General features: G+C 39.3%; 1 protein-coding gene across 2 annotated transcripts in view; it reads right to left on the bottom strand.

Moving 5' to 3' along the window:
• lamb3 (laminin subunit beta 3) overlaps positions 1-24,232 on the bottom strand; it is a 57,621-nt gene extending 33,389 nt beyond the window's left edge. Inside the window, exons 1-7 of one of the 2 annotated variants that reach the window (XM_012971195.3) lie at positions 24,059-24,232; positions 23,346-23,441; positions 21,572-21,726; positions 2,682-2,796; positions 1,808-1,881; positions 1,310-1,492; positions 398-461 (exon numbers count right to left, since the gene is read on the bottom strand). In XM_012971195.3, the coding sequence (XP_012826649.2) occupies positions 398-461; positions 1,310-1,492; positions 1,808-1,881; positions 2,682-2,796; positions 21,572-21,726; positions 23,346-23,370 (616 nt within the window). In that variant the 5' untranslated portion in view covers positions 23,371-23,441; positions 24,059-24,232. Of the gene's footprint in view, positions 1-397; positions 462-1,309; positions 1,493-1,807; positions 1,882-2,681; positions 2,797-8,089; positions 8,181-21,571; positions 21,727-23,345; positions 23,442-24,058 lie in introns of those variants that run through there. The other variant, XM_031896778.1, reaches the window with a different exon arrangement.
• Between the last annotated feature and the right edge of the window lie 271 nt (positions 24,233-24,503).

Genomic DNA, 24,503 nt, shown 5'->3' with positions numbered 1-24,503 from the left:
AGTGCCTCATTATAGTAAATGTTGTTTGACAAGCTCCTGCCAAGCAAAAACTTCTAACAAATAACAAGTAAATATATAAGGACTTACTGGTGCCTATCTCTCTCTATCCATTCATCCATACTAGCAATTGATGAAATTAGAAACAAAAGGAACATCAAATAATCACCACTAGCTGCTGGGGTCACTGAGTTTAACATATAGATCAAGCTGCTATTGATAACAAAGGCAAAGTACCATACACAAAGGTGATGTTTGTATTTACATCTAAATTCGATTCAAGCATGATTTGGTGAGAACTATTAGCTTCCAAACTTCCAAACTCATCCAGAGATCTCTTATAGTATAACTGTAACACATATTTTTACACTACAGAAAGGGAGAGTAGATTTGTTCTTACGCTGGACTCTTTGACTGTGGGATAGAGGAACAGAGAAAGCCAGTTCCATTGGGCTGAATCGTATCTGGAGAAAGACAGGGAAACAATCACCAACAGCCACATAACTGTATGTTTCACATATACTGGGAGCACATAATACTTACTGCATGCTTCTATTAACAATTCCAGCCTGAATGTATTAAAACTAATCAACCAATAGCACCATATTACAACTAGAGCAGAGAATCCCAAAACACTCGTCATGCAAAATCGGTATCCTATTGAGTCTCTATAAGCTAAAACATTATGAATTTTGTGTCCCAGCCCCGTACAGATTCTTTTGGGCAGGGCCCTCTTCACCTCTTGTATCGTTTATTAGTTGCTTTGTATGTAAATCTGCATGTCCAGTGTATTTATTGTACTACACTGCGGAATATGTGGCAGGTTAGCTGAAGGCATTGCTTAAGGTTCTTAAGCTCTGGTGCTAAAATTGGCAAAGAGATCCTTTCTTTCCACTCAAAATGCCTTTGGTGTTTGGTGATTAGTGACTAACAAAAAATCTTGTCTCCTCTATCCGCTTTTATACCTTATAGCCCATATGTAATAAAAAGCACTAAGTTTGCCCAGAAGCAGTAACCTATAGCAACCAATAAGATGTGTGTTGCTTTTAAACAGGTAACCAGTAAACACTGCCTGCTGATTGGTTGCTATGGGTTACTGCTCCCTTGAAAACTTAGTGTCTTTTATTACATAATCCTTGAAGATTATGGGTAATATTCTTAAAAAGGTTACACTTCTGTAGAGAAAGATGGTAAAACCCTTGGTGCCCATGGTGGCCCTTAGGCCCAAGGTTACAGCTGCAACCTGTAGTAAATGTAGCAGTAAACTCTCAGAAGCAGTGGCACTGTTACTGATGTGTTCATTTGCAGTTACCTTGCCTCCTTGTGTGGGGTCTCCATGAAGCTCCTGGCATCGCACATCCTGCAAGTCGTATGGCACTCCCCGTCTGATGTGTGGGAAAGAGGCAGCACAGTCATAAGCCAAATACTGGTAAACCTGCCAGGTTTTCCCATGGTCTGAGGATCGTTCTATTAACATACTCGCTGGCCGAGGGCTCTGGTAGAGCAAAAGAAAAAATGAGTAAATGACAGAAAATGTAATGATAGTAGTTTAGTACTTTATATAACTGTCCAACATATAAGATGTATGATACTTTCATATAAACTGGAAATGCTGCGTGTACACAATGACATTTTTAGCAATATATTATCAATATACTATGTGACCTGCATTAGTGCAGGATGAGGCAATTTGCAAGGTGCCAGCATTCCTGACTACTCAATTAAAATAGCCCATAACTATAAAACAAGCAAATGCCTTGCTCTGTGTGCTTTCTGGGCAGATAACAAATACAGTACAGTGAGGACCTACCCTGAAATCCAGAATGACGTCACTGAGCTGAAACTTTTTGTTCAGATCAAACTGCAGGGACACATCATTAATTCCTGCAAAACAGACAATGTTATCAAACAGTCATAGACAATCACTGCAAGCCTTACTTCCTGTTCAGGAGACTGTTCTCCACTCTGCAGGATGTACATTGTGCAAGGATAGTGGTCTGAGCAAAAAGCTTAATACATTTATGAACATCTAAAGCTTTAATAGACAGAATTTAGATTTAGAAAGTATTATATTTAACAAGGAATCTTTGGTATAGATATTTCTGCCTATTTGCTTCCTTCTTTCCAGATGACTTATTTAAAATGGGCTTGCCGAGTTAAACCACTTGAATTGGATAAACTATATAAACAAAATATGTCTGAAAGACCTTGTTCTGTTGCCCTATATACTGTCTAAATAAGATTTCATGCATGTTAACATTTTAAGTCATTTGCAATCAATCTGTCAGCTTGTGTACATTGTTCAAATATAATGCTCACATGAATCTTGCATCCATAGACTTGGCTTAAATTACACAGACTATTTGCACTAGCTTTGTACAGAAGGGTTCCTATTTGCAGAGTATGAACAGATTGGAGCCACATATAAACACCAATAGGCATGAAGCCTTGGGCTAATGTTATACTTGGTGTTTTCTCTGGCAATTTCTTTTTTTGCTAGTGGCATCCATATGGCACTGTACACACTAGGTGGATTTTAGCCCAAAAAATGCACCCCGCAATGTTTTTAACCTGAAATCCACCTTGTGTGAATGCTGTCACTGACAACAGGCCTAGGTGGTCTTGGGCAGGCTCTTTCCAGATAAGGACATTAGCCTTAGAAATAGCTTCTTTCTGGGCCTTACCATTGGAAGACTGCCACCAACGAAGATGGCCAGTGGGTGAGAGCACATTAGTGATTCGGTGACTAATCTCTGTAAAAGGCTGGCGTGAGTCACAGCGACAGCATTTCATCTGCATCTGGAAGAAACAAAGCAAAGTATTAGCTACGTTCACAAGTAACTACAAACTTGTACTCATACTTGTAGTCATACACTAGATTGCATCGACTCTCACCATATAATGAAAGTCTGTTTAGTTTGTTTTTTTTTTATTTCTAAGATTTGCCACTTAATATTCCCTCTATTCCTTCTGTTTTTCAGATATCTTTATTGGTAAAAGTAATGTTGGTTGAAAATAAACACACAATAAAACTGCTATCTGATTCATATAAAAATAAAAGACCTATTAAATTGAACACAAGGATGAAGATATTGGCCTTGTAGTTTATGATGCAAGTTCCGAGTTGAACAGTTGATTGTAAATACATATCTCTCCATTAATGATTACCAATCTGCTGAGATGCACATTGATCTGATGACATTGAGGCTAATTTAGCCTACAGTAGACAGGTACATGAGTGCACCTGCAGTATATATACAGTATCTTATAGGTGCTCTTTTTTCAAGTTTTTGTTTTTTTTAAACTAAACGATCTGAATGTCCCAGGACATGCAAATGTTACAAATACTAGCCCAAAGCTTACGATCACCCATATGTAATAAAAGGCACTAAGTTTGCCCAGGAGCAGTAACCCATAGCAACCAATAAGATGTTTGCTTTTAAACAGGTGACCAGTTAATTCTACCTGCTGATTGATTGCTATTGGTTACTGCTCCTGGGCAAACTTAGTGTCTTTTATTACATAGCCCCCAATAAGTCACAATCTTAAAAACCACCCAGGGTATCTTGTAGTGGGGAGTATCTTGCAGGACATACTGCCCTGAGTAGTGATGTAGGTACCTTAGAGGTATTAGTAGAGTTATGTTGGAGGGCCAAGAAGTAAAATCCCAGTGGGGCAATTTTAATATATGCTTTAGAAACATGTAAGCGCTCATTTACAAATGCAAATTAAATGTGCAAAGTTCAATTTTGGGGGCAATTCACAATATTTTTTCCCACAATTTCAACACAATATCAATTTGATGAATCTGATGCATTTGTGTCAAAAACTTTTACCAAAAACTTACACCGTTTTGGTGTTCTGCACCAAAATGACATCTGTGTGTCATTTTTTAGGTGCAAGTCTTCTATTGACAAAGCCCACAGTGGGAACCCTGGAATTACCTCCACTTTCAGGGTGGCAGTAGCTCCAGGATTCCCTGTGGTTATTAGGTACTCTTTCATTCACTGGGAATTACTTTGCAGATACAATTGCACCCTCAATGTGAGGGGCAGAGAGCAGGAAGCATTAGTCATAAAAACCTAAACCTTCTAACATGAAAACTCCACAGAAATGTTGTGATATAGAAGTTTATGAAAACTGGACTTAGTTTAGAAAATTGCCCAGAACTGCATAAAATGTAAGGTGAATTCTTGTGGTAAAAGTACCCCTTAAGGGTTAAACTCAACGGGAGATTGTCATCAGATTTTGGGGGTCAGATTTTATTTGATCTTGTCATGCAAACCCATGCAATGCCATGCAACAGAACAAGATTATGTAGGACCCTACAAAACCTGATCTCCATAGGCTTCAATGTAAAATCGGATCGGATAAAGTAAGATGGTGTGTTTGTTCCTGCATCTACATCCAACAGTCAATGTATTTCAATGAGAAAACTCTGTCAGACACCGTCAGATTTTATCTCATCGGATAACCATGCAGCATTTCCTTCTGTTAGCCATGTCATGTCGACATCTATCCTTTCATGTAATTTACACATTAGATTTTTGTATTAGTTCCATTATATTTTAACCCATGCAACTACATCCGACTTATAGGATGTGTTCTGCTGATTCGACACCGTCCTACAAAATCTCCCATAGAGATTAGCACTATGCGATAGCTGCCAGCTGCCATTATTAAGAGAACATGTAAAAACAATAACAGCAACATCTATCTCAGTAACAGGTAATTATGGAATTAATATGTGAATTCTTGGGCTGCACCATTGGGATACAGAAGGAAACAACATTACAATTATCAATGTGGAATAAAGTTCACTGTGATTACACTGAGCCTTTCCTGCTCCAAAAAAGTCAGGCAACTTTCTCACAGATTCATAATAAAGACTTTTAAATGAATGCTCCCTCTGCCACCATTAATCATTTGCACTGAGCGTAAATACTGATAAAGCTGCAAGTTCATTCAAAAAACCCCTGTGCCCAGCACATGGCCATGTACGTTACATATCCCTGGAGGATTATTTTAAAGAAATAGTTGGCCTTTTTATTGCTTATATCCTGTGAGATGGTAAGAGAATGATAATAATTGTAAATGAGTAATACATCTGGGCTAGATAATAGCACCTCACTTAATTATAAAAATATTATGGCACTGTAACATCCCAAGGAATCTGGCCTGACCCAGTGTAAGGTAACACCACACCTCCTTTCGTAAGTGAGTAAGCGGTCATCAAAACTAAGTACTAACAGGAATATAAACAGAGCTGTCTTTAGTTGTGGCATAGCCTGGGGCAAGTCATACTCATACATTAGTTATTTGAAGTACGTTCAAGTGTTGCCAAATGAATGGTACATGACTGTGCCTACTGATGATGGGGAACCCAAGAGATACCATCAGTTGCACCAGCAGATCAAGCTAGCTTTGTGGCTAATGAATTGGATTAGGATAGTTCAAACATGTGCTCCAGCAGATAAGCAACCCCACTAGACGCATTATTAACCCAATTTGCCATCAACATTCAAGTTTTGACACATAGAATTATGAGAAAAAATGCTGCATTATAGATAAAACATATAGTGATATGTGGGCAAAATTGTAATTTGCACTCCGTCAGGCCCAGAAGTAGGGGTAGGCATAAGCAGTTCAGTTTCTGGCCCCCCGCGCTTATCTTTACAGCACCGAAGGGGGTCCAGGGGGAGCCGCATAGCTAGTGTAGAGAGTGAAATTGCGCTCTCTACAGAAGCAGAATCAAATTTTCAGTTTTAAAACCTGAAATGAATCTCGTAACTTTACCAGAAGCAGATTTTTTTTTTGCCTACCCCTACTCTGTGCTCTCTTGCCACCCCCCCCCCGCCTCCAGTTAAGACGGTGCCCTCTCTCCCGCTGCACGATGTTATCGCACATGTGTGTATCCATTTGTGTGCACATCGGAGCAGGGATGGGGTGCCTGGTTGGCTTGGCATGCCCCTGCACTCCGCAAATGCATCTTTTCCCAGAATCACCATTTTCCCAGCAGTATACCCCCAACTCTTTGTAAACATTGCTGCTCTATGGGGGTCACTGTATGCTGGGGGCAATAAGGAAGTAAGAGAAACAGCCAGTCTCCCTTGGGCTATTTATATATTCTGTTATGGTTCTTACACACCGGAAAACACATATAAATATTTTATTTTAACATGTCATTTGTGATTATTGGATTGAGAAATATTCATGATGAAGGGTTTGTATTAACAGGGTGAAAGTTGGACTGAGTCATTTAGAGAAATGCATGAGACCTCCCAAACAGACCTCTGAGGCTGATGTTTCCCTGTGACTCTCCACATGAAGTAGGTGAGAGGTTACTGGGTAAAAGGCCATTGTGTATAAGGGTCAGGCTTTGTCTGGACAATATAAGAAAGTGTGTGCACTCCCCTAACAACTCCCTACAGACACAGCAGCCTCCCACACTCTATACTATAGAACTGAACATTCTGAAATGTCACAAGATTTGTCTCGGCTGACTGGGCACGACTGGGCATCTGGCTCTGATTCATTCCTGTAACTCTGCCTGGCAGGGATATGGTTAACTCAGACATGTGTAGTGTTTTTTTTTTTTTATAATTGCAAAATCATTCATATTTTTTTGGAAAATCTGTTTAACCTTTGTAACATAGAAATATTAATAACTTCATAAAGTGAAATGTAGCCAGAAAAATATAAATATTTAAGGATTAAATGACAATATATTCTATTTATAGGTTCAAATATAAGATCTATTTTCTGGAAACCCACTAGTCCTATTTAGACAAACAATGTTTGATGAAAAAAGCGGCTTAAATGCATGTTGGTGTCAAAATAATCCTATTTTTTTTAATGTTTAAATTAACACCATAAATGAACATTGTTCCAAATTAGAGAACTATCCCTTATATAAAAAAGCCCAGGTCCAAAGCATTTTGTATTATATATCCCATACATGTATAGTGTGCATTAACTTTAAGCTTTTCTATATAAGGCTGATGCCACACGTGGCGTTTTACGCTGCGTATTTTCTAATTCTCTCAGTGGCTGAAAAACACCCGATATCACACAATGCGGAAATGTGCTAGAAAACGCCTTAGCACGGATTTTTCAAGCGTTGGCCGAAATACGCCAGTATATGCACAGCAAGCTATTCCTATGTATACACAAAGGCAGCTGCCAGACCTAGCGGAAATACGAGGCATTTTTTACCATTTTGCACTATTAGCACCGTGGAAACGGGATTTGCTATATCACCAGTACTAGGCTGAAAAACACCATAGTCAGGGGCTGTGTGGCTTGTGCAGCGTTTTTAGGCTGAGAAAATACGCAGCATAAAAACGCCACGTGTGGCATCAGCCTAAAATAAAACTGTTCTTTTCTATTCCTTGTCTGCCAGGAAAGGGCTGTCTGTAGATGTGATATTGCTTGGACAGACCAACTGCAAACTGCCATAATCACACAATTACCTGAGGAAATGACTCCCCCCCACACCCATTATATGCCATAAGGGTCAGACAGAAAGGTTGAAACCAGTGGCCTAACTACTCTGTGCCAGACCTACCACAAAAAAAATCTTTGGAGGAGCCAAGTGGAAAGTAATAAACCATAACCAGCCACCTGCTCCCCTACCTAAAATTTATATGCAATAATAGAGCAAGCATAGCCCATGATCTGGGCCCCCCTGTCCCTCAGCCCCCCCCCCTCCTGTGCCCACGGGGTCTGTTGTTCTCTGTTGAAACTGCACTACATGTTTACAATAAGTAATAGGTGCGGAATGATTAAAGGCAAGCCAGGGCACAAATAGTTAATCCAAAACTGGTAAGTAACTTTTCCTTTTTAAGAGCAGAAGTGGTTAGCTAGGCACACACAAGCTGTTGTTGAGCAGGTTTTAGTATCTCCCACAATAGCTGTTGAAGGATTCACCAGCAGCACAAGTTAAAAAAACAAGTTAGGGATTCATTTCAGTTAATAGATAATAATTGAAGAAATACATTGTAGAAATACATTTCTATAATGTATTGATGTCAATTTAATATAAAAATGGCTACAAAATTCTTAGCATATTACAGACAATAGGACAGCTTACATTCCAGTAAGACATTCCATTCATGTGTCTCATTTACTATTGTGCCATCACTTCTGCAACAGATGTATTAGCTGTAGGGGAAGCTATCAGAATGCCTTGCAAGCTCCATGTTCTGAGATTTCATCAGGACTGGAACTGTTTGTATTCCCAGCACTGAAGGCAGAACCATTAATCAGACTTTGATCTCAGTACAACCACCAGTACATAATGTTGTAATAATTGGAATACTTGCCTCTTCCTTTAATACAGCTTGTGCTTAGATGGGACAAGACAAAACAAGAATAATTAGTAATGCTTTCGGTTTTTCATCCTCAGATCAGATGATTTCCCCCTGATACTCATTTAGAAAAAAAGCCATTCCAGTTACTTAAACCAGAGTTAAAGGACTTATAAAACTTAAGGGCCATTATTCTGATGCAATTGCCCTGTGGCTGGTTCAGCTATCCTGTGTTCAGTGCAACTGCATCTGAGTCCTCCAAATGGCTGCAACTGTGTGTGCACTATGTCGCAAATCAGACACAGTTGCACTGAATATTTTCGCGTCATTTCTGGTGTTCGATGAATGAAATCTGCATCTGTTTATTTAGCTGCAAGTGTGCTGTGTCTATTGACGCAGGGCACTGAGGGAACCCTGGAGCTACCGCCTGGTCAGCTCCATGGTTGGCACAGCTCTGTGTGTCAGTAGCTGCAGCAGCACTCAATTCAGACCTGAAGGCAGGAAGGGCTGATCAGTGTTAAGTGCAAATATTTGGAAGTGCACAAAGCGCATTTGAATGTTAGTACTTTCAGTGACAATGGTTTTAGACACAACTCACTGTGGGGAAAAGCGCAAGTTGCCCACTGCAGCTGCAGATATCAATGAGCCCTCATGTTCTCTGTTTATTTGGTAGCTGGTAAGTGACATAGCCTAAATATGCCTTTTTTATGCAAATAAAATGAAGTTATAGAAATAAATTACTCTCTTTGTAAAAACCATGAATTCATCTTTTAACAGGCAATTGACACTGTCTCATTCTGTACTTGAAACACTAAATCTGTTAGCAAATCATTGCTGCACAAAAGTTTTACTTTACTGGGATTTCTGTACAGTTCTACACCTTTTAATGCCAAACATACTGCTCTAAATATAGGCACACAGACATTTGGAGGGCACTTAGGCTAAAAGCCAGCTGACAAGGTGGTCAGGAAATGACTTAGAATAGCCATAGCTGGGATTTTGAATCTGGGAAGCCACTGTGAATGTTTTTTTTTTGCTTTCTTTATTAGTAGAATTTTTGAAGAATGTGGTCTATTTATGTAATTATATACTGTAGATATAGTCTATCTCATTTAGTAATAGTAAGTGGCTCATTGACTAATATTTTGTATATTTTGTTCACCCTTGATTGGTTTATTCAGTGACACCCCAACTCAGTTGTTGGATTTGTCTGTTCAAACCTCCCCTTTGAGGTCCAACATTTGGTCAGGCACAACTCATAACAAGGTAAAGGTAAATAAATAATAGCATAGTAGATGAGGTTGACAAAATAGACATGTCTATCAACTTCATCCTATTTGCCCAAATTAAACCTGAAAAAATAGGAAAGGTGAAAAACAAAATCTTTTGTGACTCCCAAGAGGGCAATTGGACCAGTCCTGGATCAACTTTGTACTAAAGATACTTTTAGTAAACTTCTTATTTGCTCACTTTCTAAAAAAGGCATTCAACCCTTTCTTGAAACTATCTAATACTGTATCAGATAGATAAGATGTATTAAAATGTATAAAAACTGCTTGAGCTAGTTTTATGAATATGTAGAGCAGAAAATATAGGATCACCTGATATTTTACCCTAATTACAGCGGGGGGCTCGGGGGGCAGCCCCATAGTTTAGGAACCCAGAGACATTTCTTACATATCCAGGGTATTCTAGGAAGCTGAGGATCACGCCTACAATTTCCTGTACAATAACCAAAACTAAAAAAATACATACATTTGAAAAATGTAATTTTATATAAGATTTTTTAAAAAGTTGCCTTTACTGCTGCCTTCATTTTTGTTTTCAAAAAATCCTAAAAAACACATAAGTTCATGAACAGAACTTTGTATTTTTATGGATTCCAGATATTCAGAGACTTGCTCACGTAGTAAATGCACAGGGTCTAAAACATGACAGACCTTAAGAAGTCCTTGAAGCTCTGATCAGATGAGCTTTTTTTTTTTTAATCCCTTAACTGCCAAAAAAACACCTGTCCTTGGCAGTTTAATTCGGGATCTTCTCTATGACAATGACAAGTAGGATGGCAGCTGTGAGCTAATCACTTGGAGGTAAAGACCAATGATTTGAGCACACGAAGCCGCAAGATTCACAAGAGATTAGTGCAACATATTCAGCCTTGTACCACTAGTGATGATTCACTTAATATATTGTTTATGTGATTTACCAAAAAGCACAATTTACCTCTCTATAGCCCAGATTGTATTTTCATTCTTTAAATATTTGTTTATTTACTAAAATTGATGAACTAAAGTATTCCTGGCTGGCATACTTTTATATTAGAGAGTTGTTCAAGAAAAGATTTTCAGGTCATTAGGATTAAGTAAAGAGGGTACTCATTAGTGATCATTAGAGCTTACAATATAAAAAATCATAAAGAATTACTAAAGATTAATGCATGATGATTTTAACTTTTACATAGGGGTACCCAGTGTCGGACTCCACCAGAAAACCTTAGACCAACAATTTTTCCTCTTTTCCTCACTCAACCACTTAATTCTCTAAGTCTCTTTTAATTACATGCTAGCATCTATCCTTACATCTATCTCTCCACTTTGTTCCTATTCAAAAATAGGGAATGACCATGAAGTATGTCAAATGGTTAGGAGCAGAGTTTTCGTGGTCAGTCCAACACTGGGGGTACCATGTTACCTTTTTATACCGGCCAGATATTGAATCCACATTCTGCATGGCTAATTATCAATTAATTTAGATGCATGTTGCATGGCTGCACATAAATCAGTTTAGTCTGCAGTATGCATCTTCATTAATTGCTAATTAGCCATGCAGGACATGGATTCAAAATGTGACCAGTATTAAAGGGGTGAAGTGGTAACCCCACTCCCACCATGAAAGGTTCAGAAATCAAAAATACTAGCCTCACAAAAGTAATGGCTAAAGCCTTATACTTCAAGTACAAATAGAAGCCTTTAATGTCAGACTATAGCCTACTAGTCATAGCTAAACATTGCATAAAACAAATATTGCAGCACATTTCAAATCGGCAGGGCAGAATGGTGATAACAGCCATGCAAACAAGACTGAATCCCAAGGACATGGCCATCAATTTACAGCACATTGTTATAAGGTCTGGTTCTGGACAGCGAATAAACAGCTGTGGAATTTAACTGAAATGGCATTATATAGTACATAGTAGCTTTGCTTATGCAGTCCTAGAGAATTTGACAATTTCAGTGAAGTTCAGGGGTCAGAACCACCAATGAGCCCCTCTCTGGCCCAGTAAATAAAAGCCACAGTGAGCAAATTCTGTACACAGCAACATTATTATGAACAGATACAGATGTAATATTAAGGTGGCACTTGTCTTGTGTTATCTTTGCAGAGGGGAAGAAGCACACCAGTGTGTTGGCAATGCCTTTAAATCATTTATTTGCAGAATTGAACAAACAGCACAAGCTTTCGGGGGTGACCCCTTCTTCAGGTGAAATTCACACAAGTGAACAATTTACTCATTAAATACCTTAACAGACCATGTGACACTATCATGTGACCCATTAACCCCATCGCGGCTGCAATACCAAACAGTCCCAAGCAGTCATTCAATTATGTGAATTGACAATCCCCTTCATAGGAGTCCTTTACACTTCATAGTCTGTAAAACATGTAACCATAAATACAAAGTATCACATTTAAAAACCAGTTATACAAAGTATCCTACAATAAACAGTTACAAAGTCTATAAAAAACATTTCAAGCTGAAGCTTTTGTTTAAACCTTGAGGGGAAAGAGAATCCAGTTTTTTTTAATCCACACTGCCTCTCTTTTTAATAATTGTTTAGTCAAATTTCCACCTCTAAGTAAATGGACTTGTAAGCTACATAAAAATGTTTGGCCACAGATAATTCAGATACATATTTCTTTCCACTTTCTTGTTCAGATTTCACATGGTCTGTTAAAGGAGAAGGAAAGACAAAGTCACTTGGGGGTGCCAAAATGTAAGGCACCCCCAAGTGACTTAAATCTCTTACCTTTTACCCCAGGCTGGTGCCCCTGTTGAGAGAACAGCACCAGCCCGGGGTACCTGCAGCGCTTCCTTCTTCCTGTATGGCTCGTGCGCGCATGCGCAGTAGAGTGAAAAGCCGAACTTTAACAGAGAAGTCGGCTTTTCACTCTACTGCGCATGCACCTCTCGTTTAGACCTTGCAAAGCGAAGGCGGAAGGAGGAAGCGCTCGCTACAGGTACCCCGGGCTGGTGCGGTTTTCTCCTAACAGGGGGCACCAGCCCGGGGTACAAGGTAAGCGATTAAAGCCTTTTGGGGGTGCCTAACATTTTGGCACCCCAAGTGACTTAGCCTTTCCTTGTCATTTAAGGTATTTAATGAGTAAATTGTTCACTTGTGTGAATTTCACATGAAGAAGGGGTCACTCCCGAAAGCTTGTGCTGTTTGTTCATTTCTGCAAATAAATGATTTAAAGGCATTGCCAACACACTGGTGTGCTTCTTCCCCTCTGCAACGATATATGGAAAAAGGCTTGGGAGCGGCAGTAGAAGTCAAGCACCCTCTGAGAACATGTATGTAAGTGGTGTGCTGAAGATTTTTCTTTATCCTGTCTGGTATGACTGAGCAGTTTTTGCAGATTCTTTTCACTGTATGTTTTTTCATGTATCGATGTATTAATTATATATACCAAAAATATCTAGAAGCCAGAGACACTGAAGGAAAAAAGGTTGTTCCATGGCTATAGAACAGCATAGATTGGGGGTTTTACAAACTTTTGTTTACCCGTAACCCACATTTAACCATAAAAAGGTTTGAGAGCAACACTAGGATGCAAAACAATACTGGGGTGCCAAATACAGGCTGTGATTCGCTATTGGTAGCCCCTATGTGGACTGCCAGCCTACAGGAGGGTGGCAACTAAAACTTGCCTTCAAGCCAAGTATGCAAAATTAAGCATCCGCTTTAAAGCAACTGGGAGCAAGAAGTTGCTGGTGAGCCACTGGTTGGAGATGGCTGCCATAGATGGAGGGGATCTGATACAGACAATATTAAAACAGATAAAAGTGTAGAGGGGTAAAAATATTTGACCTGAGCCCCCCAATAGTCATGTTATAAATCTGCCCCCCTCCAGTTGTTAATCTACATCTCCTTACAGTTATTTTTTAAATAACATGCTCACTTATGGCACTGTGAGAACACTAAACCAACAAAAACCTAATGACTTGAAGACCCACTGAAATCATAATCCATCCAACAGAACCAGCTCAAGCAGGAATTTTCCTCTCCCCTATCAACATACTCACACAGAACTCTAATTTAATCTGCCTGTGTCAGTCCAGGGTCAGCTGTGCTTTAGGCCACCGGCCATCACTCTGTGAAGCAAGCTGCTAGGCACGTACCACTCTGGCTTGAAGATTCCTTAGGTCACAGAAAGAGATTGTGAAACTCCCTTCCAAATAACATGATATGATTAACACATTTTGCCCACACTGGGCATGACACAGTATAAAATCCGCCAGCAATAGGTCATATCAGACACCCGAGGTCCCTTGACTTGAATAAAAGGAGGAATCTGGGGGAAAAGCAGATGTACTTGGAACAAAGCATATTATAAAATCAGCGGAGTTAAATCCACAAAAAATTATTTCCAGGAGGAAAATCACGGGTCACCTGCGATCTCCCCCCCCCCCCACAAACTTGTGGGTAACTACAAAGGAAGCAGACCACTGCTGTGCCCCCTCTAGCCTGAGCCCCCTACAGCCACCAGGGACTTTTTTCTCTACTGTATAAAATAGTTTTAAGGCTTGTACTCATGGGTGTTTCACCCTGCTTTTTCCTACAGTGGAATGCACCCGCACAAGACAAACGCACGGTGGAATGCAGGTGGACACAGCATGTTGTGTTCCACCTGCGTTCAGCAATTACATGCGCCTGTGAGAGTATGGACACATTTGAATGAATAAAAAGCAGGTGCGTTACACCGCATGGGAACGCACATAAAATCGCTCTTCTGTAAGAAGCCTTAAGGTGGCCATACACGTGGCGATCTGACGATGTTTCGTACGACCACACACCAAACATCGTAAGATCCGCCACACACCATTCAGGGCTGAATCGGCAGGTAAGGAGGTAGAAACAATAGGATTTCTACCTCCTTCTGCCGATTCAGCTCTGAAGGGAGAATTTTGGTCAAAATTTTCAAACTGGTCCGATCGGCGAGTCGTCCGATATCAGCAGCTTCCTGCGATATCGGTCGACTCGCCGACATGCCATACACGCACCGATTATCGTACGAAACGAGGTTTCGTACGATAATATCGGTGCGTGTATGGCCACCTTTAGGGTGAAAACACACAGAGCTACTAGTAGAGCTACTTGTCACTACTACAGAAACAGACAATGCTGATCATTTACTGATAATTGTCTCTACGTGTGTTTTACCAGAGGCAATTCTCAGTATTGCCTATGGCAGGGTATTTTCTAGTGTTTAGTAGCCATGACAAGTAGCTGCTACTAAGTAGCTCCGCACGTCTTCACCCTTAAGCATGTGCTGACCACTACCATTCTGCACACCAGTTTTGCTCTTGCTTGAGCTTGTCAGTGTAGAACATAGGATTCTGATCAGCAACTGAACATCAACTGAGGAGGATTCACACAACTACAGGGCCACAAATAGTGGCCCCTTAGAGCTCATTTACAAGCTCAGTCACAACTGCACAGCACTAAAATGAATGATGCTCCTTGATACTATTCATGCTCCATAGAAACCTGAGGCGAGCACTCATGGTCATTAATAAACTCATGAGACACAAGGGAATCCTGCAATAACCAGCAGCCTGTACCTGCCCCTATAGCCACAACTGACTTGTAGCAAATAAATCAGAGCCATATGCCATTATTAATGCTGCAGGCAGAAAGTGACACCTTCATTGTCCAGCAGGAAATTTCCACTCCCATGGGCAATGAAGGGCCTGACAATACCTACCCTTTGCATTAGTTAGAATTGCTCATGTAAAACTCATTACATGCCTTGATACCTGGTAACCACTTAAAAATGCCTCCTTTTGCATTTTCGGCCAACTACTCAGGATCGGCACATGCGCAATTGCATCTAATGTAAAGGGGCAGGTATTGTCCACAGAAGAGGAGATTTCCAGATGAAGTGCTTCATGTGACAGGGCCCTTAAGGTGGCCATACACTCGTTTCGTACGATAATCGGTGCGTGTATGGTATGTCGGCGAGTCGATCGATATCGCAGGAACCTGCTGATATCGGATGACTCGCCGATCGGACCAGTTTGAAAATTTTGATCGGGTGCCATAGAAGGCGCCTGACCAAAATTCTCCCTTCAGATCTGAATCGGCAGAAGGAGGTAGAAATCCTATTGTTTCTACCTCCTTACCTGCCGATTCAGCCCTGAATGGTGTGTGGCGGATCTTACGATGTTTCGTGCGACCGATGGTCGTACGAAACATCGTCAGATCGCCACGTGTATGGCCACCTTTAGAGTACAAGCCCGAAAGCCCTTTTGGATATGGAATTTAAAAATGCAATGTGCATCAATATTTCAAGCTTCCAGATTTAATATATTTCCCTCCACAGAACTTACACTTGTGCACCTGACTGCCAACCACCATAATTTTACATTTCCAGGTTCCTCTATGGGAAAACAATGTACTGGCTGTGGCTGGTACTAAAGGGTTCAAAGTGAATGTTAGCATGTATGCCTCTATTTCACCTGCTGTAAATGAGATTTAAGTAAAAGCTTTTAAAATATTTTAATTTGTGATTCCCATGGAAATGTTTGTTAATATTATTAGTAAGAAATGTCCATCTATCATTTCTCCTTCAGCAACATTTTATTTATCACCTACAGGAAAGTTTACGTGATTAAACTTTAATGCTTAAGTTTTAAGCGTCTGTTACTAAATTGGTAATAGTCTAACCTGCTTGATGTGAAAACAAAATCATATCAAGTCATTTTGCAACACTTACATAACCTGTAATCAATCCTGCACCATCATTTGCTGAGCTCTCTGTATTTGGAGACGTGTCAGAATGGTTGGAGGCCTTCTAGATCTTGTCATGGTCACCTTGCTCTCAGTGTCTGTTGCCAAACTGGACTTATATGGAATTATCAGCTCCTTGCCTTGTCAGGGGGAAACGATGCAAGTTGTTTTTAGATGTGCATTGGGTCTCAAGGTGCCTTTGTTACCTTTACTTTGTTGACACCGTATGTCATTTTAGGTGAGGAGGTATGTTCTTCCAGAGACCCATTTAATTTCTTAAAACAGAATTTTATTGTGATTATTGTATTTTGTATTTATTGTAATGTTGTATGGAGTGCTAAATGTTTAGTCTGTGAAGAAGGCATTCAAGTAAGGATCTCATTGCACTGTGTACATTGTACCCTGTGCATATGATAATAAACTTTGAACTGAACTGAAGAAGAAAATGTTTTAAAAAGTCACTAATTATTGGTAATCCCTTCATATCAGGTTGCCAGTCTGGCATTGGGGGCAGTCAGGGAGGGAAGGAGTCAAGTGGCCCTGACTAAATGTAAGAACTGAAAAAGAGGCTCATACTGAAAATGTGGTTTTCTAGTCAGGCCAGCCATAGCTGGATTTGCTAATAGTAATGATAATAGTAACAATCAGGTTATGCAATAATAAAACCGGGTACATGAGCTAGCTTATTATTGTTAATTATTGTAAACATATAATAGACATAGTTTTGTGTAATAATGAATGAAAGTATGGGTACTTTTTATGAAGCACCATGTCTTAATGGGGCAGTTTATATTTAAATTAAATGTAATCTGTTGTAAGCAACATCATCTGGTCTTCATTGTATTTTCTTTTAATGTATATATCAGCCTATGCTAATATGTTTCAGTCAATATTGTAAAAACATTTTTCAAAAAAAAGATCAACAGCCTGGGGAAAATATTGGATTGGATCTACTGGGGGAGGGTGAGTCTAAATTATTTAGGTATATAAAAAAGATATTTAAAAAATCCACTATTTTTGGGTTTGGCCGAACCCTAAATCCTTCGAAAAAGATTTGGGGAATACAAAATCCAAATTTAGGCTGCAGAAGGGTTAAATAGATGCGCAAAAAGTCACATGATTTTGAGGTTTTGGATTTGGTTCAGCCAGACACTTAGATTCGGCCAAATCCGAATCCTGACAAAAATAGGCTGAAAGGTCACATCTCAAACCAAGTCCTGGATTGGTGCATGCCTAATTAAAATATACTTATAGGTTAACTATAGTTTTTACATTAGGATTAAAGAGAATGAAGCTGCCATGTGAGGGAAGCATGGCAGCTCCTACTTAGTGCTGAATTAAAAAATAGACTTTTGGATAGACTCATTTATCTTACAAAATCTTATCATACAAATAAATGTGAGATGCCATCTATACCAATGCTATGCACAAAAGATACTTAAGCTTTAGTTTCTGCTGAAAAGTAATCTGAAAAACAAAAGCCTTAAGGAATAAGTCACTAAAATATGTAATTTAAAAATGTATATAAAATATTCCTTAGTTGTCATATGATCAGTGGTATGGACTTGGTCCTGTTCCAAAAACCCACAAAGGTAACTAAGGAGGCGTATTCTGGTAAATGATTCAGCCTCTAAGGATATGACAGAGCTTGCAAAATATTACACTTTGATACAAAACCAGGTTGGCAGAAAACCCAGACAGTACACAGAGGGGTGGGATAGAGCAACATGGAGTGACCTCTGAGTCTGTTGCAAAACCCAGCTGCTCATACACAGCCAACTGGATTCCTAACACATGTATATTAAGCATTTTTTTGAGCCATTTATAGACTGAACCCCATCCAATAAGACAGAAGTCTGACTTATAAGCCACATAAATTCATTTATGCTTCTGAAGTTCATATATACTATACAGAAGCAAACTGCAGTATTAAGCTGGCCATAAACATAAATATCTGCTTATTTGGAGGTCACCATCTTTGCCCACTCTGGTCTCTCGCATGCTGGGCTAAAATGGGCTTATATAATTCTCTGGGCCCTGGGTTAACTATTAAATCATATTAGCAACCTATTTAGGCCTGTCGTGAAAAGACCCAATGCACTCCACACCTGGCCCAGTGCACTCCACACCTGACAGGAATTTGAAGCAGATCTATAGTAGATCTATAGTATCCTATTGTGAGCTATTGTGATACTAAAATCTACAGTTACTATTGATGTTGGTATATATAGTCTATATATGTGAATGTATCGATAGGTCAGAATAGGTTTGTGTGTGCTCGGTTAATTTGAAGGGTTGAACTTGATGGACTTTGTGGTCTTTTTTTAACCCTATGTAACTATCTAACTATACATATCTGGCTCATACATGGGTGCAAAATGTCACACATGTTGCGTCTACATCTTTATGGATGTTGCATGGGTAAGCCACATCCTTTTTTGCTGCCTGATCAGTTACAGGTGTGAAATACAGAGGGGGTTTGGCTCTGCTTCCTTTGTAGTGTACAGAATTGTGGGGCACAGGAGTTTTTTTTCTTGTCACAGGTCACCTGCAATTTAAGCTGGTGGGGGTGGGGCACAGGCCCAGGGAAAACACCTTATGGCAGGGCCTCGGCCCCCATAGTAACTCCACTGGAACAGGGCTTCATGTAAAGTGTTTAGGGCATGCAAGTTTGTGTGACTTTTTCTGCCTAGCATTGTGTCAGTTAGTGATGTGCGGGCCAGGTCTGCCTCGAGCAGCCTCTATTTATAGACACAAGCCTGCCCTGCGCAAGTTGGGATCTTTGAATGGTGAATACCCAACAGTAAAAGAAGGATTCTTCATTGCCATTTAAATGTATGGAGGCAGCCCAAGGGATTACAGGCAATTTTCCACTGGTGACAATACAACAGTTGGGTTAACTCCTGGTGTGCCATGGTCCTAAGGCTAGTGTCAGTCATAATATGGGTAGGAAAAGAAAACACCAAATCTGCCCTGATTGAAATCCACCCAATGTGATTACTGATGGGCTGATGCAGTTCTTGTCAATGCTCACAGAACACAGGGAGGATGGAGGCCCACCTGTGACAGTACCCTGAAGAACAATGTGCATTCCTTTAGAAAGCAACAAAGTGCACATTTTGGACAAAGAAAACAACAGGGGGAACATCTGTAGCACAACAACAGGGGGGACTGAAATGCCACCTTTCAGCCACTGTTCTAACATTTTGTTCACAGCAATTAACACCTCTGGCCATGTCACTTAAATAATTAGTACCTGCCTCAATGATTTTCATGGCACACTGGTAATTGGATTATACGGTTTAAATGTCAGGGAATTTCCTACCACTCAGCTTGACTAAAGAAACCATTCAGATGAGCAAAGAAATGTATTCAAGGTTACTTATAATGTCCAATTGCTTTAACCTTACCACTTCTAGATACAGTAAGCAACATTTCTTAAAAGCATGATTTGTTATTTAAAAAAACAGTCTTTTTTTCTCACTGGTTTGGAATACTTCTACAAGGTAGAACTTTTGGTATAACCTTTAATAATTTCCTCATTATAAAATGAATTTGAGATATTAGGTAAGCTACCGAAATAATGCAGCGGTTTCTATCCTGCTTTTTCCTATAGATCAAAGTAAGCAGTTATCAGCCCAAAGCTGCCAACTGAGGGATAAGGCAAAATCACTATGCTGGCAGCAGCCTTACAACTTTCATGATCTAGGGTCACCAGAGTCAGACAAGTTTTACAAAATATGTCTGTAATAAGTAACTCTGTTCAAGGGCCAGTGCCCTCTCTGCTATTTTGGATACACTATAGTATTCATTCACCCTTTCAAACCCAGCTTGCTACTCCACACAATACAGTAGGATTTGGTTTGTTAATATGGGGAATTTTAAGAGCTGTAGACACTGAAATCTTAACTTTTAGATAAAGCACACAAGCCATGAATAATGCAAAATAAAAGTGTATCTGGTATAACTAGTGATGAGTGAAACTGGTGTGTTTCAGCAAAAAATTCACAAAACTCGCAGAAAAAGTCACAAGGAGTCAATGGGTAGGCATGTGGTTAAGGTGTTTTTAGCTCTGCAATAGCATATTAATTGCTCTATATTGTTAGAATACTTTTCAATACCCTACAACTGATCTCTTATATTGCCAAATTCTTTGAAATGCAGTGCATGAAAAGCTCCTTAGATACCCACTGGTTCATGTGAAAAACAAGGGGTGGCAGTTTGGCAAAGAAGATATATTTTGATACACCCCTGTCTTATGCATAATTAGGCTTTATTATTAATGCAGATGCAGCATTGTATATTTCAAGTTGTATCATGTATTGAAACATTTATATGCCTTCCTATAACTGTTGTGACATGCTAACTTACAGACTCTAAGTAGGTGTTCCCAGAGGCACAGTGTTATTTTGCAGTCATCAGAATACCCCACTACAAAGTAGGTATCATAAACCTACAGAAGCAAGAGCATTCTCCATATGCCATTGCCATGCCATGTTATCTAACAACAGTGTCAACTACAAGAAAATACATTGTAATTAAATATCAGAATAGCAGACACAATACAGAATCTCACTGAAAGATCCACTTGCGTTCATTGAGCCTTTGGTGCTGTGTTACAGGACTACACTTCTCAGCATGCTTTAGGCAATGACAATACAGAGGCATAGTCTAAAATGGCTTAAATAGACTTCTGTTTGTTTTGTACAGCACCATATCACTTCCTGGTCCTTTATCAGGATTATTTTATTATTGATTGTTACTAAAACTTTTATATGACTAAGCTTATTATACGAGGGCATTGTTTAGAGCTTCTCAAGCTTCTTTAGGCTTGCCTTGAAGGGCTTAGAAATGAAAGACTGGATAATTTAGAGGAAGACACGTGAACTCAAGGAATTTGCACAGGTGTTATCACCAGATATCCAGTTCAGGCCTCTCAAAGCTAGAATTCAGAACATTCAACCACTCAGTAATTTCTTCAGCCTATAACACCTAGATAATTTTGGTAGTTTAGTTAGCGAAGTGTAATGCGATGCAATATATCCCACCGTGAAGTCTAGTATTCATCCCCTGTTCTTATATTACCCCTATTTCTCACTTTTCTCCTCACTATAACCAGCTCATATCACTACTATTGCCACCCATTGCTGCCAAAGCAATCCTGTATAAATGCCAGCACTGCAGCCCACCTGACACTGGGATGTGACTCTGGCCAACTGTTTCTCATCAACAGCTTGTTATTTGTTTTCATACCTCTCCATATGGGCTGCAGTAGGTTTCTGGCTTTTCAATGCCACATGTTGAGGAGGCTCTTAAGTAATTGCCTCTTCCAATGAGAAGGTCTCCAGCTGCAGGGTAGCACGCCCCACGGGAACAGTCATTCTGTGCATGCAGGAGGGTCGGTAAAACTAGAAAGCATACAGTAAAATGTAAATATTCTGTTGTACAACAAAAACAATAGTTGTACATATAGAAATTTATTGCTTCTAAAAATATTTGCATTTAGTGCACACCACTAAATTGGGATGCGATTCAGTTAAAGGACAATTAAGCCTGAATACAGCTAGAAAAGCTGCATTTTATACACTGAACTAACCATACCAGTTGAGGAACACTATAACAGTATTGATCCACTCTTTAGTAGTAGCTTGCTATCCACTTATTAGTCCTGTGCCCTTATTAGCTTGCTATCTACTTTTATTGTTAAGCTACCATTTGTGTGCCAGTGACACTGCACATGCTCAGAGCGTTCTGGTCTGCTGTTGAAAAAGAATGCTATAGGTTGTTCGAAATCAATAAAACATTAGCAGAAAGTGAGGTTACATCTGTCATAGTGTCTGATTACACAGGGCTAATTATTAATCAATTCTGATTCAGAATGTGCTAGTTTTGTGTGAGTCATCCCTAAGCTGAGCCAATTTACAGCAGAAAATCAGCAGAAGAAAAGATTGGGGCATCTTCAAATTACTACATTTTCAACAAAAGGTGTTTAATACCTTTTCTAATAAGCCCACCTAAACAGACTCATGTTTAAATGGGGGATGTTTTCCCTTTAACATGCAAAACAAATTGTTGAGAGTTTAAATATATACAGGTATAGCCCACTTGATGTTTTTACTTTGTAAGATAACATTTATAAACTTTTAGCTAGATAATCTCTCATATTATCTCCCCTCAGGGAAACAGCACATTTTATGTTACATTTAAATACATCATGATGTTTAGAGGGTGTCAATCCCAATGTGAGTCATGTGTTTCTTAATACTAAAGTGTGAAATAACTCCTGTACTTAGTGTTACAAAGTCTGCACTCAAATGAGAAAAAAAGAATCATTGATGGACTATTTGTGATGTACCCTGTCTGTGAAAAGAACTTACCACATTGAAGGAAATATACTATATTTTGTAGCTCTAGCATTTTCTGTCCCTTAAACAGACCGTATTCTATGAAAGAATAACTTTAATGAAGTCTTCTATGAAAACGGGCCATTACATTTCCTAACTGTGTTTACTAAAAACAGCCATATGTTTGCCATATATAGAGAAAGTCTCAGCAACAGTTTTCAGCTCCCATTCATGGGTAGTGAGAGTACATTAAACTACATTATAGACTAATTCTTCAATAACCCTTGGTTACTGCACTACATTAATCTGGTAACTGATATTACACATCTCTCCACTGAACTCTACAATAGAAGTTTCCAAACTGTGTTAGGGAAATGAAGTGTTGGGGACCTGTCTAAAGGCCCAGTTAGGGTGAGATTTGGAGTGAATACTTGTAATCTAGATGTTGCTGCATCTATGTTGAGGTTAATCTAAATATTGTTGAAACTATAGTAGGATGACTGATAAATCTATTTTTTCTATATATGTCTAAACCTATAAAAGAGATAATGTAGGCTCTGAAAAAACATTGGACCAAAAAAAGTTTTGGGCTGAATTCCAACAACATTTCTTGCTAAATATAGTTTTCAAGCCTATGGTGATATAATGTGCAAAAAGAGTTGAAGCAAATTGTAAAGCCTTACCTAAAAGCAAAGCATATACCCACATGTCTGCTGCGGCACACCTGCACCTTACAGGAATCTGGGTCCTTGTAGCTAATGATACACACGTCTGTGGTTCTGCGCAAAGAAAAATAGCGGGTTTGTGAAGTGTCACTTGCAGTGTTAGTTTATTTACCAGGCAAAAGAATCCCTATATTACAGTTCTAATATATATATATATAGCTATGATCTAAAATCACTAATCAGTGTCTATTGTTTATTAGGCACATACAAATTGCTGCTCTTCTGTTGCTATTAACAACAACTTCTAGCATCTTCCATTGAACTTTGTGTGAGGCCAAAGTAGCAGCCGGAAGATTGCAGGGTAGATTGTATACGATTATGGGAAATTTATAATAATTAATATAAAACGAAATTATCTTCTGAGTTTTAGCTGCTATGCAGAGATGTGACACTTCAAGGAACAAAAATGGGTATGAAGCAATACGTTTTAACAAGCTGTATAATAACTTACATCCTAGAAAATACTAATATGAGATGATGTTGAAGTGTGCACACTTATGGTATCCCCCTCTGCATGACAAATTCCCCCCTTTAGACATTTAGGCTGGAGTTTTCTACACAATAACTGATCCTTCTACCCTACCTGCTACATGATTCTCATCTTCGGAGTGTAAAGATCAACAGGACAAGGAAGGCTTTTGTCTTTCATAAAACACTAGTGTAAGACTCACCTTTCTCGGCTTTCACTTTTCTCTGCTATCCAAGACTGGCAGCCTGCTTCCTCCTCCTACCTAAATTCACTCTGCAAGCCTCCTCCCAAAGCTGCCTTTTTAAGTCCCAGCTCACCTACTACATGTAGAGAATAAAAGTGATAAGGGAGTGTGTCAGTGCTCACATCAGACGCACACACCCAAAGTCAGTTACTCATCACATACCACATCCTAGACACAGCATGCCTGGTGCATAATGAACAGGTAAACTCCGCTGTTCCTGTCAGACTCATAGCATGGTCAGATAACACTCCTTTCCACCTATCACACCTTTCTCCTACCTGGTGCTTTATTTAGAGTGTCCAGGACCCAAACACAGACCTGATTTAGATCCTATAATTTTTGCACACCATAAAAAATGTGTCAAATATGTACAATGTTAATGTGTTAAATATATTGCCAAATT

This window comes from Xenopus tropicalis, chromosome 2, assembly GCF_000004195.4.
Source record: "Xenopus tropicalis strain Nigerian chromosome 2, UCB_Xtro_10.0, whole genome shotgun sequence".
In the NCBI taxonomy this organism is placed as follows: domain Eukaryota; kingdom Metazoa; phylum Chordata; class Amphibia; order Anura; family Pipidae; genus Xenopus; species Xenopus tropicalis.
Note: the sequence above shows the minus strand (reverse complement) of the source record. Positions and strands in the feature narration are given on the sequence as shown.